The sequence below is a fragment of the Leucoraja erinacea genome, chromosome 28, assembly GCF_028641065.1.
Source record: "Leucoraja erinacea ecotype New England chromosome 28, Leri_hhj_1, whole genome shotgun sequence".
Taxonomy (NCBI): Eukaryota; Metazoa; Chordata; class Chondrichthyes; order Rajiformes; family Rajidae; genus Leucoraja; species Leucoraja erinaceus.
In genome coordinates this window covers 2831651-2846838 of record NC_073404.1, presented here as the reverse complement: position 1 = coordinate 2846838, position 15188 = coordinate 2831651, and the positions used below count along the sequence as shown (strand labels likewise).

The window sequence follows — 15188 nt, the reverse complement described above, 5'->3', positions numbered from 1 at the left end:
ATTCCACAGCTAATCCGCATGGAGAATTTCAAAGGTTCGCCTTCATCTGAGTGAGGAAATTTCACCCGGTCTCAGTCTTAGATGGTCGGGCCTCATCCTGACAGTGTGTACCCTGGTCGTGGAAATATCTGCCTCGCGTCTGGTCTAGTTTAGTGTAGTTTAGCTTAGTTTATAGTCATGTGTACTGAGGTACAGTGAAATACCTTTGCTGCATGCTAACCTGTCAATGGGAAGACTTTACATGATTACAATTGAGCCACCCACAGTGTACAGATATATGATAACGACAATAACGTTTAGTTCAAGATAAAGTCCAATTAAAGATAATCCGGGGGTCTGCAGTGAGGTAGATAGTAGCTGAGGACCGTTCTCTAGTTGCCTGATAACAGCTGTGAAGAAACTGTCCCTGAATCCTGACGTGTGCGTTTTCACATTTCTGTGTCTTTGTCTGATGGTGGGGTGGGCAGAATAGGGAGTGACCAGGGTGAAACTGCTCCTTGATTATGCTGGTGGCCTTTCCGAGGCAGCGTGAAGTGAATGGAGTCAATAGAAGGGAGGTTGGTTTTTGTGATGGCCTGGGCTGCGTCCACAATTCTTACGGCCTCAGATGGAGTTGTTCCCAAACCATGCTGTGATGCATCCCGATAAAATGCTTTCAATGGCATCTGCCAAGTTCTTTAACAATTTTGTGAGTTTTCAGCACATAGTTAAGCCAAATGCTGTCAATCATCTATAAAAGGTGGCATACATTTCTGGGACTAAGAATATAGCTAAATTAAAAATAATGCCTATTCCTAATTTAATAAAAGCGTGCATAATTTGAATATTTAGCTCGAATAAAGTCATTGAACTTGTCTTAGGTTCAAGTTTATTGTCACGTACATGTACAGTGAAAAGCTTTGTTTTGAATGCTCTCCAAACAATTCAGATATCCCATGCATAGAAATTCACTCATTCATCATCGTTGAAATCATTAGCGACGCAGTGGCGCTGGTTTCCGACGGGCACGGTGACGGATGCGCCACACAGCTCTGTACTCCATGCAGCTGGCAAGCTCCCCTTTTGTCTCTACACATACATCTTCCATCAATGTCTTCAGCATCGTCTTGATTGGCCATCCCGGGTCACGTCTTCCATGGGTGGGTTCCCATAGCTGGCATTTCTGGTGGTGGTGGCAGTGACCAGCGAGCCTCATCCTTCTCCAGCTGATCTTCTCCGTCAGAGGTGGAATCTCCCCATAGAGCTGGGCGTTGGTGATGTGTTCCCTCCAACTGACATTGTGAACTTTTCTGAGCATTCGGGTGTAGGTACCATCGAGGGACTTGGACAGTGCTCGAGTGAGAGTCCATGCCTCACACCCCTACAATAATATGGTCTCTACAGTTGCATGGAAGAATCTCAGTTTGAGACCCTTAGACATCCGAGACGTCCAGATTTTCCCCGTGTTATTGAGGGAAATCAATCAGTTCAAACTCGTAGAATTTTACTTCGGAGTCACATGAGTGACTACGTGAAGAACCCGTCCAGCACGCATGCGCGACATGAGCGTTCACGCAGATGCAATAGCGACGAACGGGAGTACGGGCGTACGGGCTACAAGCCTGAAAGAATGGACCGTTAGGTAAGTACTTACCCACAGGTTCGAATTTACAACTTTGCTCCTCTTTGTTGCTCCAGGGGAAACTGGAGAGAGCAAAGCAGAACAGAGGGAAGCGGCCCCCGTTCGACTCCAGGGAAGGAGCGTTCCGTCAGTGGAGGGGGGAGAGGCGGCACCTGGACCGCACACGCTGCGGTCCACAGTCAGGGTACTGAGCTGATGCCCAGTCCGCTAACAGCTGTCTGACCAACAGCAGCGGACTGGAGGGAAACTCAAAAACCGGCCGGTAACCCCTGCATACTCCCGACAAGGAGACTCGCCGCCCGAGAACCGCAGAAATGCCGCCCGAAAACGGCAGGCAGCCTCTAGAGCAAAGTCAGCAACCAAACCTCGGGCTGGAGACAGACACGGAAGATGGAACCGGCACTTCAAACTACCGCCCGAGAGCAAGTAAGTGTCTGTTCTCCAAGCCTAGAGTAAGGTCATGGAGTAAAAAACTCCAGCGAGACTTGCCTCGGGAGCTGGGGCAAGCTCGCCAAGGGAGCATAACACTCCCGCTCCAGTGCACTAACAGCACTGGCCATCTCCCTTATCGAGGGATCGATGGCGACCAGGGCTGGGCTGGTCAAGAAGAGGGGTCACTGGCTGAACAACATCGGGAGTATGCTTGAGGTACAGGATCAGGAAGAGCTGCTGGGTGTGGCCGCTACGTGGCTACACCACGAGCGAGATGGCCTTTTCAGTCTAAACTGACGGCCAGCTTACTACCCGTTTTTTCCAAAAAACCTCTCCAAGACAGGTAGTCATGAGGCGTTGGATTTTATCACGCCTCCCCAAAATTGCATTTACTCAAGGGGCCCACCATTATTGGGGGGTACATTGAGCAGGGCATTTAAAAACCCAAATATCTTAAATTGCATTTGATACCCCTGACGTCGGCTATCATTTTCGCATGCTCATTCCAGAGGGGCAGGGTAGTATGGCAAAACACCTGACCCTACTGTTCACAGTATTCTCCGCAACTTCTCGAAGGAAGTCATAAAACCTGTTCTCAACCTAAAAAATTCACAGGACTGTGAGAACGCCGACCTCACAACCACAGATCCTGCTATCTGGCAAAGTTACCAAACCAAGCCTAAAAACTGGACGAAGTGTCCAAGATATTCGGCATCAAGAGGGCAGGGCCTGGAATGAGCAAACCACACAAAACCAGACAGCAGTGCGTCCACTAGTCCAGCAGAGGCGTCTACTTAATGGTACTGGTGAAAGCTCAGGGCCCGCATGCCAGCCCCCGTAAGCCTTTTCAGGCCAGGGTCCAGAGCGGGCCCCATGGAAAATGTGCCACCCCCCAACAACACCATCCCTACAGACAAGGAACCAGAAACCGAAGAAATGAACACACCACTAAACAACAGTGAAGACAGATAAGTATGGTTCCTACCATCACATAAAAGGTGAAGGGTTTGTACTAACGGGGGGGGGGGGGGGGGGGGAATCACACCTGGGTTGGAAGCATGAAGAACTATCACACTTGGTAGTTATATACCAAAAATATTCAAGGATAAAAATTGAATTAAGAAACTTGCCACCAGTTCAGCATGCACCCCAAAGGGGTCTACCCTTCCACTAAAAAAAAGAACATGAGGGACTAGCTAACTGGAGAAGATATACAAAGGGGTCATAAAGAAGTCTAATATGAACCTTTGGTACCAAAAAACCCAAAGATGGTGAATGTCGCACCATCATTGACTTAACCACTTGAGTATTTTCACCAGGTATACACACTTAATGGAAACTTGTAACTGCTAACCATGGATTTCCTAGGATACTTTATGGTAGACATCGACTTAAAAGATACATACTATTCCGTACCCATTCATAAAAGATTTTCGGAGATACCACAATTTACCTGGATGGGGCAACTATGGCAGTATAAATTATTGACAATGCCTAATATGAGCCAAAACTGTTTCCAGATATTCAAACCAGCCCTGACACTATTAAGGAACATATCGTCATGGCATGTCTCTATGATATTAAAGATAGACAAATCCATGGAAATAGCTAAATCAGCAGCATTGGCTACTAAAACTTATTTAGCCTGGGCTCTGTCAAACAATCCAGATAAATCTACGTTGACACCATCCACAACTATTGACTATCTGGTATTCAATTAACTCTACCCACTCATCTATAACATTGCCAAAAGGAGTCAGCATATGGCACAACCTGTAACAATGAATGGTAACAATCAACCAACCATTCAACAAAGTGGCAAGAGTAATTGGGAATTAGTAGCAGCATTACCAGCTACTTGAACCTTTCCATTACAGCTAAGGTGCTAGTGTTTAAATAAAATAACCCATACCCAGAACATGGTGGCAAATGGACTAATCTGGAGTCGTCATCACCATAGACACTGGGCATAAAACCTAGTTGGAAATATTGAGTACGTTCTATTGGTAAAAGCATATTGTTCAGTAGTGACCATTTTGCATGTTCGTTTATAAATTAACAACATCACAGTGGTGACATATACCAAACCACTTGGCTGGAATAAAATCGATATCATGTGACAATTTATTTAACAATTGGTAACTGTATGTTGTCAAACATATTTGACCATCAGCAACTTACCTACCAGGTGAGCTATATACTGTAAACAGATGTATTAAACCAAAGTATTTGCTGAAAATACAAAGCAATATGGAACACCAGATATCGATTTCCTTGTATTCCAATTGAATCACCACATACTGATGTATGTCGCATGAAACCAGACTTTGAAGCAGCGGCAATGGATACATTCCCGCTGAACTGGGGGGGGGGGGAATCTAATCTCTATGTTCTCCCCTTTTCTACCTCATCAGTCAGGTACTACGACCTCATCAGTCAGGTACTGCACAAAATACAGATGGACTCTTCTTCAGGTATTTTGATAGTACCCGACTAAACCCACAGTCATGGCTCCCAGTGTTCCTCGACATGGTCATTAAAACCCTAATGATTTTCCCAGTAGCCCAGACTTATCAACTCACCCAGTTTCAGGCATAAGCCACCCATGCCACGATAAATTAAACTACTGTGTTGCAGATTTGAAAAAAAACACTGCTGGGCCTGGGTTGCAGAATTGGGAAGACCACTGCTGGGCGTGGATTGTCAGACAGCACTATCGACACGATGACAGCATCCCATCGCATATCCACTAGGGAACATACTTGGCGAACATCAAGAAGTGGGAAGATACTGTTCAAATACAGGAACTACATATTCAACTACAACAAAACCTGTACTGGAGTTCCTGGCAGGTCTTCACCATATGAAGGACTCGGCTACTGCGCCATCAATACAGCCAGAAGTGCTCTGTCAGCCTACTTAACTCAGGCACCAGGACAACAGGCCATAGGGTACCATCCGCCGGTGATCAAACTCAGGAGAGGCATATTCAACTCTTAATCACCCAGACCTAGGTACACCCAAATCTGGGATGTCAGTGTGGTCCTGACGTACCTTAGGGGATGGTCACCAGCCAGGACCCTCACCCTGGAACAGCCTACCCTGAAGACTGTCATGCTGATGGCCTTGTCTCAGCACAAAGTGTCCAGTCCTCCATCTACTACGATTGGACAATATGGTTATAACACCAGACCGTGTCACATTTACCATTCAGGGGCTGGTCAAACAGAGCAGACCAGGAACATCAGGTCCAGTCATGGAATTCTGGGCATACCCACCTGAACCACGGTTATGTGTCATGACCCACTTATTGAATTACATCGACACAATAAGAAATCCCCGAGGGAGAGAAAAAGCCTTATGGGTCAGCCACAAGAAACCTCATGGTCGGGTGACGAGCCAAACTATTTCAAGATGGCTCAAGCAGGTACTGGGAGTTGCTGGAGTAAATACTAACGTGTATAAATCTTACTCCACCAGGGCAGCATCCACATTGGTGACTAAGAGGATGGACGTGCCTATGGACCACATCCTGGCTACAGCGGGGTGGTCTAGGGAGTATACGTTCCAAACTTTTATAACAAACCGCTGGCAGAACCTGTATTGTTTGCAGAAAAAGTATTAGAATCTGCAAATATATAATTTAAGCTCGGGGAAGCATTTTGGTCTTGTTATTGTTAATAACACCATTATTGTTTTACAAACAGATTCATGGTTGATTACGATAACATACTTCCTCCCTCGAATGACTTCAGCAGCGAGTGAAGAATGAACTGTTACACGGTTTGAAATCACAGAGCTTTAAAATCTTCATGTAGTCACTCACGTGACTCCAAAGTAAAATAGTAAGATTAAACGAGAACTTACCAGTTTGCGGTTTGATCTGTATTTTATGAGGAGTTACAATGAGGGATTACGTGCCCTCCGCTCCTACCCTCAATTATAGAGATCAACTGGTATTTTTAGTTCTCCTTTTCTTTGCTATGTTTATTTCAATTATTGTGTTTCCTGTGATTCCACACCGCTGCTTTGAAGTATGTCGCGCATGCGTGCTGGACGGGTTCTTCACGTAATCCCTCATCGTAACTCCTCATAAAATACAGATCAAACTTCAAACTGGTAAGTTCTCGTTTAATCTTACTATTAAAAGGCGCTCTTTTAGAAAGGAGGTGAGGAGGAATCTCTTTAGTCAGAGGGTAGTTAATCTGTGGAACTCATTGCCACAGAGGGCTATGGAGGCCAAGGCGGTGGATATTTTTAAGGCAGAGACAGACTAATTCTTGATTAGATTGGGTGTCAAGGATTATGGGGAGAAACCAGGAAAATGGGATTAGGAGGCAGAGATCAGCCATGATTGAATGGCGGAGTAGGTTCGATGGGCCGAATGGCCTAATTGTACTCCCATGACTTGTGAATGTGAACAATAGATAGAGCAAAGAGCAAGATGCAGAGTGAAGAATATAGTTCTTGGCATTGTAGCGCCTCAGTTCCTTGGACAAAGGGTTAGAGGTGAATTGGACAGTACCCTAGGTTATGGAGGGACCGTTCAGAAGCCTGATCAGCTGTTCCTGAGTCTGGTGGTGCGCGATTTCAGGCCTTTGTACCTTCTGTTGGACGGATGCAGGATGAAGGAATGACCAGGGTTGGACAGGTTTATTGCCTTTAATGGCAATACGGCTGACTTTGAATTTTCAACGGCATTGATTGCAGGGGACCTGATTAAAGTGTATAAAATTATGATCAGGATCTTTTTCCACGATTGAAAAATTAAATACTAGAGGGCTCAGCTTTAAGGTGAGAGGGACAAAGTTTAAGGAGATGTCAGGGCAAGTTTTTTTTGTTTTTTTTACACAGATTGTGGTCAGTATCTGGAACGCGCTGCCAAGGGTGGTGGTGGAGGCAGATACAATAGTGGCGTTTAAGAGACTTTTGAATAGGCTCACGGATATACAGGGAATGGAGGGATGTGGATCATGTGCAGGCTCATCGTGTGGATCTTAGCATCATGTTCAGCACTGACATTGTGGGCCGAAGGGCCTGTTCTTGTGCTGTACTCTTCTATGTTCTACCAGTGGGACATTCCTGCCAAGTAGCTTGGCTTGCTAAACACGTGTCTAAACACACAAGTTCATTTTGTGCTTACATTCTCAATGTGTGCGCTGTGGTGTTTCTGTTGATCTGCGTCTTTAGTGGAAGAGGACAGAAAAGGACATTTCTTCCCAACTGTTATGAGGCAACTGAACCATCCTACCACAACCAGTGCGGTCCTGAACTACAATCTACCTCATCGGGGACCCTCGACTGCCCTTGATTGGACTTTATTGGCTTTACCTTGCACCAAACATATCATGTATCTCTGCACTGTGAATGGCTCGATTGTAATCACGCCTCGTCTTTCCGCTGGCTGGTTAGCACGCAACAAAAGCTTTTCATTGAACCTCGGTACACGTGACAATAAATTAAACTGTTAAAAATAAAAGGAGAAATACTGGAAGGAGGGAATAAAAGCAGATTCTCAAAATCTTTGTTTTGTCTTTCTAGATCACTTCAGGGAAAGGTCCGCCAGGGTGCTTTAGCCTGCTTCCTTTCAACTATAAAATCAATAGAGAAGAAAGTTCTTCACGGCTACTGGTCGGCATTCATTGCAGATGTTCCTGGCATCGGAAGCCCACAAGCTGTGTCCTTGATGACCATTGCTTTAAAAGATCCATCACCAAAGGTAAGGAACTGCTCCTTCAAAGTGATTCCCCTGACTGTAAGGCAAGCAGTGTCTTAGAATTACTACAAGACCAAGTGCTCCCCCAACGCAAGGTTCCACCACTCACCCGTTTCCCCCAACGCAATACTGCACCACTCACGCATAGCCTCCAACTGCGCAGGCGCGGCCCATTTCTCATCATCCCCCAGCACTCCCTCCTCCTCCTCTTCAACCTCCCTCTTCAGTCCCTAGAGAGGGAGGGGCGGTAGAGAGGGAGGGGGGGGCAGAGAGGGTGGGGGTGGGTAGAGAGGGTGGGGGTGAGGGTAATAGGGAGGGGGCATCTCCCTCTCCCATCCCTCCCCATCTCCCGCTACCTCCTCATTTCCCTCATACTCCCCTCACTTCCATTCCCTGCCCCAGGACTGGGCCCGGCTGTAGACGCCAGCTGTCAGCTCGGCCACCGCCTGGGCTCCAGTCCAGGCCCCGAATTAATCTCCGGGCTCGTCCCTGACCCCGGATCCAAGCTCGTCCTTGGTTACAGCGGCGGCTTCTTTCTCGGCCCCAGACACGGCCCCATCCCAAGCCCCGTGCTCAACCTTCACCCCAGCTACAGCACCGCCCTCCCCACCAGGCAGTCGGGCGCCGGCAGCTGCCACCACTCCTCGTTCACCGCGAGCGCTGGAGTACTCCTCCCTCCTGGAGTGTCCCGTCCTGCCATGCGAGTGCATTGTGACATCACTCGGGGGTTTTTTTTCTGAAATGGGTGAGTTTTCGGGCTGTTTATAAAACTTTACACGATTAATAACCGGAATTATTGGTGGGAATGCGACGGGAAGATGTTTATCGACTCGACAGGAAAAATGTGAGTAGGATGTGTGAAAATGGGAAGGCTGCGGCCTAGTGTTTGGAAGAAAATAGGAATTAACCAGATTCTCCCTCTCTCTCACACTCTCTCACACTCACTCTCACTCTCACTCTCACTCTCACTCTCACTCTCACTCTCACTCTCACTCTCACTCACTCTCACTCTCACTCACACTCTCATTCACACTCTAACTCTCTCACACACTCTCTCACACACAACGACTTGTAGTATTATAGAGATTTAGTCGATCGGAGACTTGTCAGCCTGGAATTAATTCCTATTAATTACTCCTTCATTGGACATTAATTTGATCTCTTACTTTACGAGTTTTTATATTGTCTTTACATCTTGTAGTTTGAATCTAGTTTCAAATTAAATTGGATAATAAAGAAAGAAGGAAGATTAAAGAAGGGCAGCATGGTGGTGCAGCTGATAGAGCTGTTTCCTCACAGCGCCAGGGACCCAGGTTCGATCCTGACCTGGGGTGCTGTCTGTGTTGAGTTTGCATATTCTCTCTGTGAATAGGCTTCCTCTGGATGCTCGGGTTTCTCCCACATTCCAAAGACGTGCGGGTTTGTAAGTTTATTGGCAACTATAACCATATAACCATATAACAATTACAGCACGGAAACAGGCCATCTCGGCCCTACAAGTCCGTGCCGAACAACTTTTTTCCCTTAGTCCCACCTGCCTGTACTCATACCATAACCCTCCATTCCCTTCTCATCCATATGCCTATCCAATTTATTTTTAAATGATACCAACGAACCTGCTGCCACCACTTCCACTGGAAGCTCATTCCACACCGCTACCAGTAAAGAAGTTCCCCCTCATGTTACCCCTAACTTTCTGTCCCTTAATTCTGAAGTCATGTCCTCTTGTTTGAATCTTCCCTATTCTCAAAGGGAAAAGCTTGTCCACATCAACTCTGTCTATCCCTCTCATCATTTTAAAGACCTCTATCAAGTCCCCCCTTAACCTTCTGCGCTCCAGAGAATAAAGACCTAACTTATTCAACCTATCTCTGTAACTTAGTTGTTGAAACCCAGGCAACATTCTAGTAAATCTCCTCTGTACTCTCTATTTTGTTGACATCCTTCCTATAATTGGGCGACCAAAATTGTACACCATACTCCAGATTTGGTCTCACCAATGCCTTATACAATTTTAACATTACATCCCAGCTTCTATAGTCAATGCTCTGATTTATAAAGGCTAGCATACCAAAAGCTTTCTTTACCACCCTATCTATATGAGATTCCACCTTCAAGGAACTATGCACGGTTATTCCCAGATCCCTCTGTTCAACTGTATTCTTCAATTCCTTACCATTTACCATGTACATCCTATTTTGATTTGTCCTGCCAAGGTATAGCACCTCACATTTATCAGCATTAAACTCCATCTACCATCTTTCAGCCCATTTTTCCAAATGGCCTAAATCACTCTGTAAACTATAAATTACCTTTCTTCCAGGTAATTGGTAGAAACTGGGGGAAATTCATAAGAATGGGAGAATTTAAAATGTGACCCGTGTATATAAGTGAAAAGAAGTGTTTGGCATAGATTTGTTGGGCTACTGGGCTTATTTCCATGCTCTATTCCCCCATGACTCTATGCATCAGTTATCTAGCTGTGTTTGCCTGCAGGGCAAGTTAAACAACAGTGTATAATCATCACGAGTGGAAACTGTGGGAGTTTGTTGATTGATTGAATGAAAGATACAGCGCGGTGACAAGTTCTTCGATCAGCCGGACCCGGCAGTGGGCCGCCGAGAGCAATGGGGGATCTGGCGGGGGGAGGGTCGCCGAGAACTAACAGAACAAAGTTGGACCGGGTGGGATGTGGGAGTGGCCAAGACCAGTGGGAGAAGGGTGCAACAAGGAGCAAGGGGGAACCAGATGGGGGAGGAGGCAGTCACATGCGGCGGGACTGTTTGCTACTTTAGTAACTTTGACGGCTACAAAACATGGTGACACTTGTGTACTGACTAGGTTGTATGCAAAACAAAGCCTTTCACTGCTCCTAGGTACATGTGGCAATAAAGTATCTAGCTATCTATCTAATCACATTCATTTGAATGTTATCCCACTTTCACATCTGTTCCCTAGACACTGAGGGCAATTTAGAGAGGCCAAATAACCTACAAACCCACACGCCTTGGTGATGTGGGAAGAAATCAAAGCAATAGACAATAGACAATATGTGCAGGAGTAGACCATTCGGCCCTTCGAGCCAGCACCGTCATTCAATGAGATCATGGCTGATCATCCACAATCAGTACCCCGTTCCTGCCTTCTCCCCATGTCTCCTGTCTCCGCTGTCTTTAAGAGCTCTATCTAGCTCTCTCTTGAAAGTATCCAGAGAACCGGCCTCCACCGCTTTCTGAGGCAGAGAATTCCACAGACTCACAACTCTCCGTGTGAAAAAGTGTTTCCTCGTCTCCGTTCTAAATAGCTTACCCCTTATTCTTAAACTGTGGCCCCTGGTTCTGGACTCCCCCAACATCGGGAACATATTTTCTGCCTCTAGTGTGTCCAAACCATTAATAATCTTATATGTTTCAATGATCCCCTCATCCTTCTAAATTCCATAGTATACAAGCCCAGCCGCTTCATTCACTCAGTATATGACAGTCCCGCCATCCCAGAAATTAACCTTGTGAACCTACGCTGCACTCCCTCAATAGCAAGAATGTCCTTCCTCAAATTTGGAGACCAAAACTGCACACAATACTCCAGGTGTGGTCTCGCTAGGGCCCTGTACAACTGCGGAAAGACCTCTTTGTTCCTATACTCAACTCCTCTTGCTATGAAGGCCAATATGCCATTCGCTTTCTTCACTGCCTACTGTACATGCATGCTTACTTTCATTGACTGATGAATAAGGGCCCCCAGATCCCATTGTGCTTCCCCTTTTCCCAACTTGACACAATTTAGATAATAATCTGCCTTCTTGTTTTTGCTACCAAAGTGGATAACCTCACATTTATCCACTTTAAATTGCATCTGCCATGCATCTGCCCACTCACCCAACCTGTCCAAGTCACCTTGCATCCTCATAGCATCCTCCTCACAGTCAGGCATGGAAATCACTATCAAAACATGGGGGTGGGGGCACAATTTATTGGCGGCTGAATGCGTGCATGCGCACTGCGCGCTCCCACACACACGCGAGGCTTCGGCCATGGGCCCTGTGGACGGTAACATCGGAATCCTACCTGGTTGGTGACCGACTCCGAACTCCAGCAACAGCAGCTTTGTCTGCCCCGAATCGTGGGGCTTCAATCAGCCCGTTCGTGGGGCCTTTCATCACCCGGCGGGGGCTTCAACATCAGGAGCCTCGATCGCCTCGACGCAGCAATTTGACCGCGAGGCGGTGGAAGATCCCGCGGCCGATTTTAAGCCGCACCAGGCTGGGCGATGAAAGTCCCCGCAAACGGGCCGATTCAAGCTCCGCTCTATGATCTTTGCTCCACCAGGACGTCTCCCTCCTTCAATCACCGCGCTCTATCCTCAGTCCTACCCCCTACTTCCGCCTCTGACTGCCATCTCCCTCCTCCAAACCTCGCGCTGAATCATCATGGTCCCTCCCCCCCCCACTGCCTGCTGACTGACGTCTCTCTCGTCCAATCAGCCCCATAGACCTCACTGTCTCGCGGAAAGTGGAGATTTCACCGAGTTTTAAAATCCGGATTACAAAACATGGGGGGGATCGTCCCCCACCTCTCAAAACATGAGGGGGACGTGACACCCTGGCCACCCCGGGATTTCCGCCCACGCTCACAATTCACACTGCCACCCAGCATTGTGTCATCTGCAAATTTGTTAATGTTACTTGTAATCCCTTCAGCTAAATCATTAATATATTGTAAATACCTGCGGTCCCAGCACTGAGCCTTGCGGTACCCCACTAGTCACTGCCTGCCATTCTGAAAGGGACCCGTTAATCCCTACCCTTTGTTTCCTGTCTGCCAACCAATTTTCTATCCATGTCAACACTCTACCCCCAATACCATGTGCTCTAATTTTACCCACTAATCACCTGTGAGGGACTTTCTGAAAGTCCAGGTACACTACATCCACTGGCTCTCCTTTTCCCATTTTCCTAGTTACATCCTCAAAGAATTCCAGAAGATTAGTCAAGCATGATTTCCCCTTCGTAAATCCATGACTCGGACCGATCCTGTTCCTGCTAACCAAATGTGCCTCTAATCTCCAGAAGCATCTGGGGAAATCCCACACGGTCACTGGGGGAATGTGCAAACTCCACACAGACAGCACCTGGATCTCTAGCGTTGTGAGGTAGCAACTCTACCAGCTGCACCACCATGCTGCCACTATTCTCTAACTACGGGGGTACCCTTCTTGACAGGGTTCAGTTAGTCAGCGATAACCCACACAAAAACTGAGTTTGTGGAATTCTGGCCTTTTTGTGGGTCGTGAACCAATGTTTCTCTAATTATCAGCAATTTGAGATGCATGCGGATTAACATTTTAAACCTTATACGTTGCGGTAGATGAGGCAGATAACATAATCGCATTTAAAAGACACTCAGACAGGTACATGGGTAGAAAAGGTTTAGACGTAGGACCAAACACAGGCAAATGGACTCACTCAGATGGAGCATTTTGGTTGGCATGGACAAGTTGGGCCAAATGGCCTGTTTCCGTGCTGTATGACTGGATGATCTGTGCCCTCAATGTATATACATATTGCAAATAGACACTAGGGGTGTTGCATTGAAGGCCCCATCTGCCAATAGCCTGTCCGTTTTTTCTATCTTTTTTTAAATTTTAGTTTGTCAAAATAGTTTTGTTTGGGGATTCTTTCGTTTTTCTATGTGGGGGAGGGGTAAGGGGCAAACCGCTTTCCAGTCGCTTCCTGGCGATGATGCGACTATTTCTCCGAGTCGCGTCCTCGCCCCTCACCTCGCGGCCTACCAGCTGGATCGGAGCGGCCTTTCCTACCAGAGACCGGGAACCGGACCAGAGCTTCGGCAGCGGCGGCGTGGCGCTGGATTCACCGTGGAGCGGGCGATACCTACCTGGATCGCCGTTTGAAGCTCCGGAGCATTGGACCCGCTGCTCCAACATCGCGGAGCTGTGGTTCGCGAAGCTCCCAGCGCGACCAGCGCTGACTGACATCGCGGAGCCCCTGGGGCCCTTTGTCGAGGGCCGCCAGCGTGAATCTCTGCCCGGCGCGGCCTGGGGACGTCGGGAACTGCGGACTCCAGTGGGATGCGGCCGATTTGGAGGTCCAAGCCGCTGAGGTTGGCCTCCCGATCCGACGTCGGAGTTCCAATATCCCGGCGAGCGGGCCTGAGCGGCGGGCTGCCCGTAGCGGCGACTGCGGAGGGCTCCAGAGGCCCCGACCATGGGTGAACACCAGAGGAAGATGACTGACTTTGGTGCCTTCCCTCACAGTGGGAAACTTTTGATTCTGCTGTGTGGGGATGTTTTATGTTGAACTCTATTGTGTGTTGTGTTCTTTATTTTATTGTATTGCTGTATGGTGATCATATTTCACTATGCCAACTGGTACATGTGACAAATAAATATATCTTGTATCGTTTACAAAATGCTGGCGTGACTCAGCGGGTCAGGCAGGGTCTCTGGGGAAAAGGAACAGGTGACGTTTTGGACTATACGAAGGGTTCCACCCGAAACGTTACTTTGTATTTCTGTATGGCTTGCAGATAAGTGCTGAGGACCAAGTAGAAGAACGAGCTGTTGAAAATGTTAAATTTATGTTGGTTAGGTCCGCGCTGGATCCCTCCAAGTCTTGTCGGCCATCTTGGAAGGGTCGAAGCACTTCCTGTCTGTCGCAGAAGACACCAATGATCATCGCAGAGCCTTCACACCTTTCTCGGCCACCTTGGCCTCCAGCATCCGTGAGCTTCACAGATGCTTGTTGCTCGCCTTGGTGGCGGAATCCTCCCCACAGACGCTCACACAGATAATCAAGGTAAACGATATCTATTCTTACAGCAGCCTGAAGTGATTATTTCTGCCGTGAGGGAGGTGGGCGGAGAACAATGGACAATTGGGGATCCGGCGTGTGGGAACCGCTATCAGGGTAGTGGGGGGGGAACAAATGGGGGAACCGGCGTGCTTTGTAACTTTGTCAGTGCCGCAGGTAGCTGCATTGGGGATGCAGCAAAGAATCTCACTATGCCTAGTCACAGGTGACAAAGTATTCCATCCCATTATTGATCAATTGATTCATCGGTTGTCGAGCTGGTTTTGACTGTAGGAAACGGAGCATATGTTTCACTCTTTGGTTTGAAACGTCCCTTCCACCATGTAAAACGTGGCGGCTTATCAATCGATGTGTGCCCTGTGTTAATGTGTCAGTCCAGTGTAGTTTCCTTCTTTGCCAGTCCTTTCACATTCTCCCATCCCTCCCCGCTCAAACCTCCCCCTCCCCAGGTACTTTCTCCTGCAACTGCCGGAGATGTAACACCTGTCCATCTTCCCTCGCCTCCATCCAGGGGGATCCAGCTTTCCTTCCAATTAAGACAGTGGTTTCATGTGCACCTCCTCTAACTTTTCCGACTGCGTTTGGTATTC

At 47.5% G+C, this 15188-nt stretch overlaps 1 protein-coding gene across 2 annotated transcripts in view; it reads left to right on the top strand.

The window, feature by feature from the left end:
* heatr6 (HEAT repeat containing 6) overlaps positions 1-15188 on the top strand; it is a 132038-nt gene that overhangs the window by 74814 nt on the left and 42036 nt on the right. For both annotated transcript variants that reach the window (XM_055657517.1, XM_055657518.1), the window contains exons 9-10: positions 7595-7772; positions 14377-14583. In XM_055657517.1, the coding sequence (XP_055513492.1) occupies positions 7595-7772; positions 14377-14583 (385 nt within the window). The remainder of the gene's footprint in view (positions 1-7594; positions 7773-14376; positions 14584-15188) is intronic.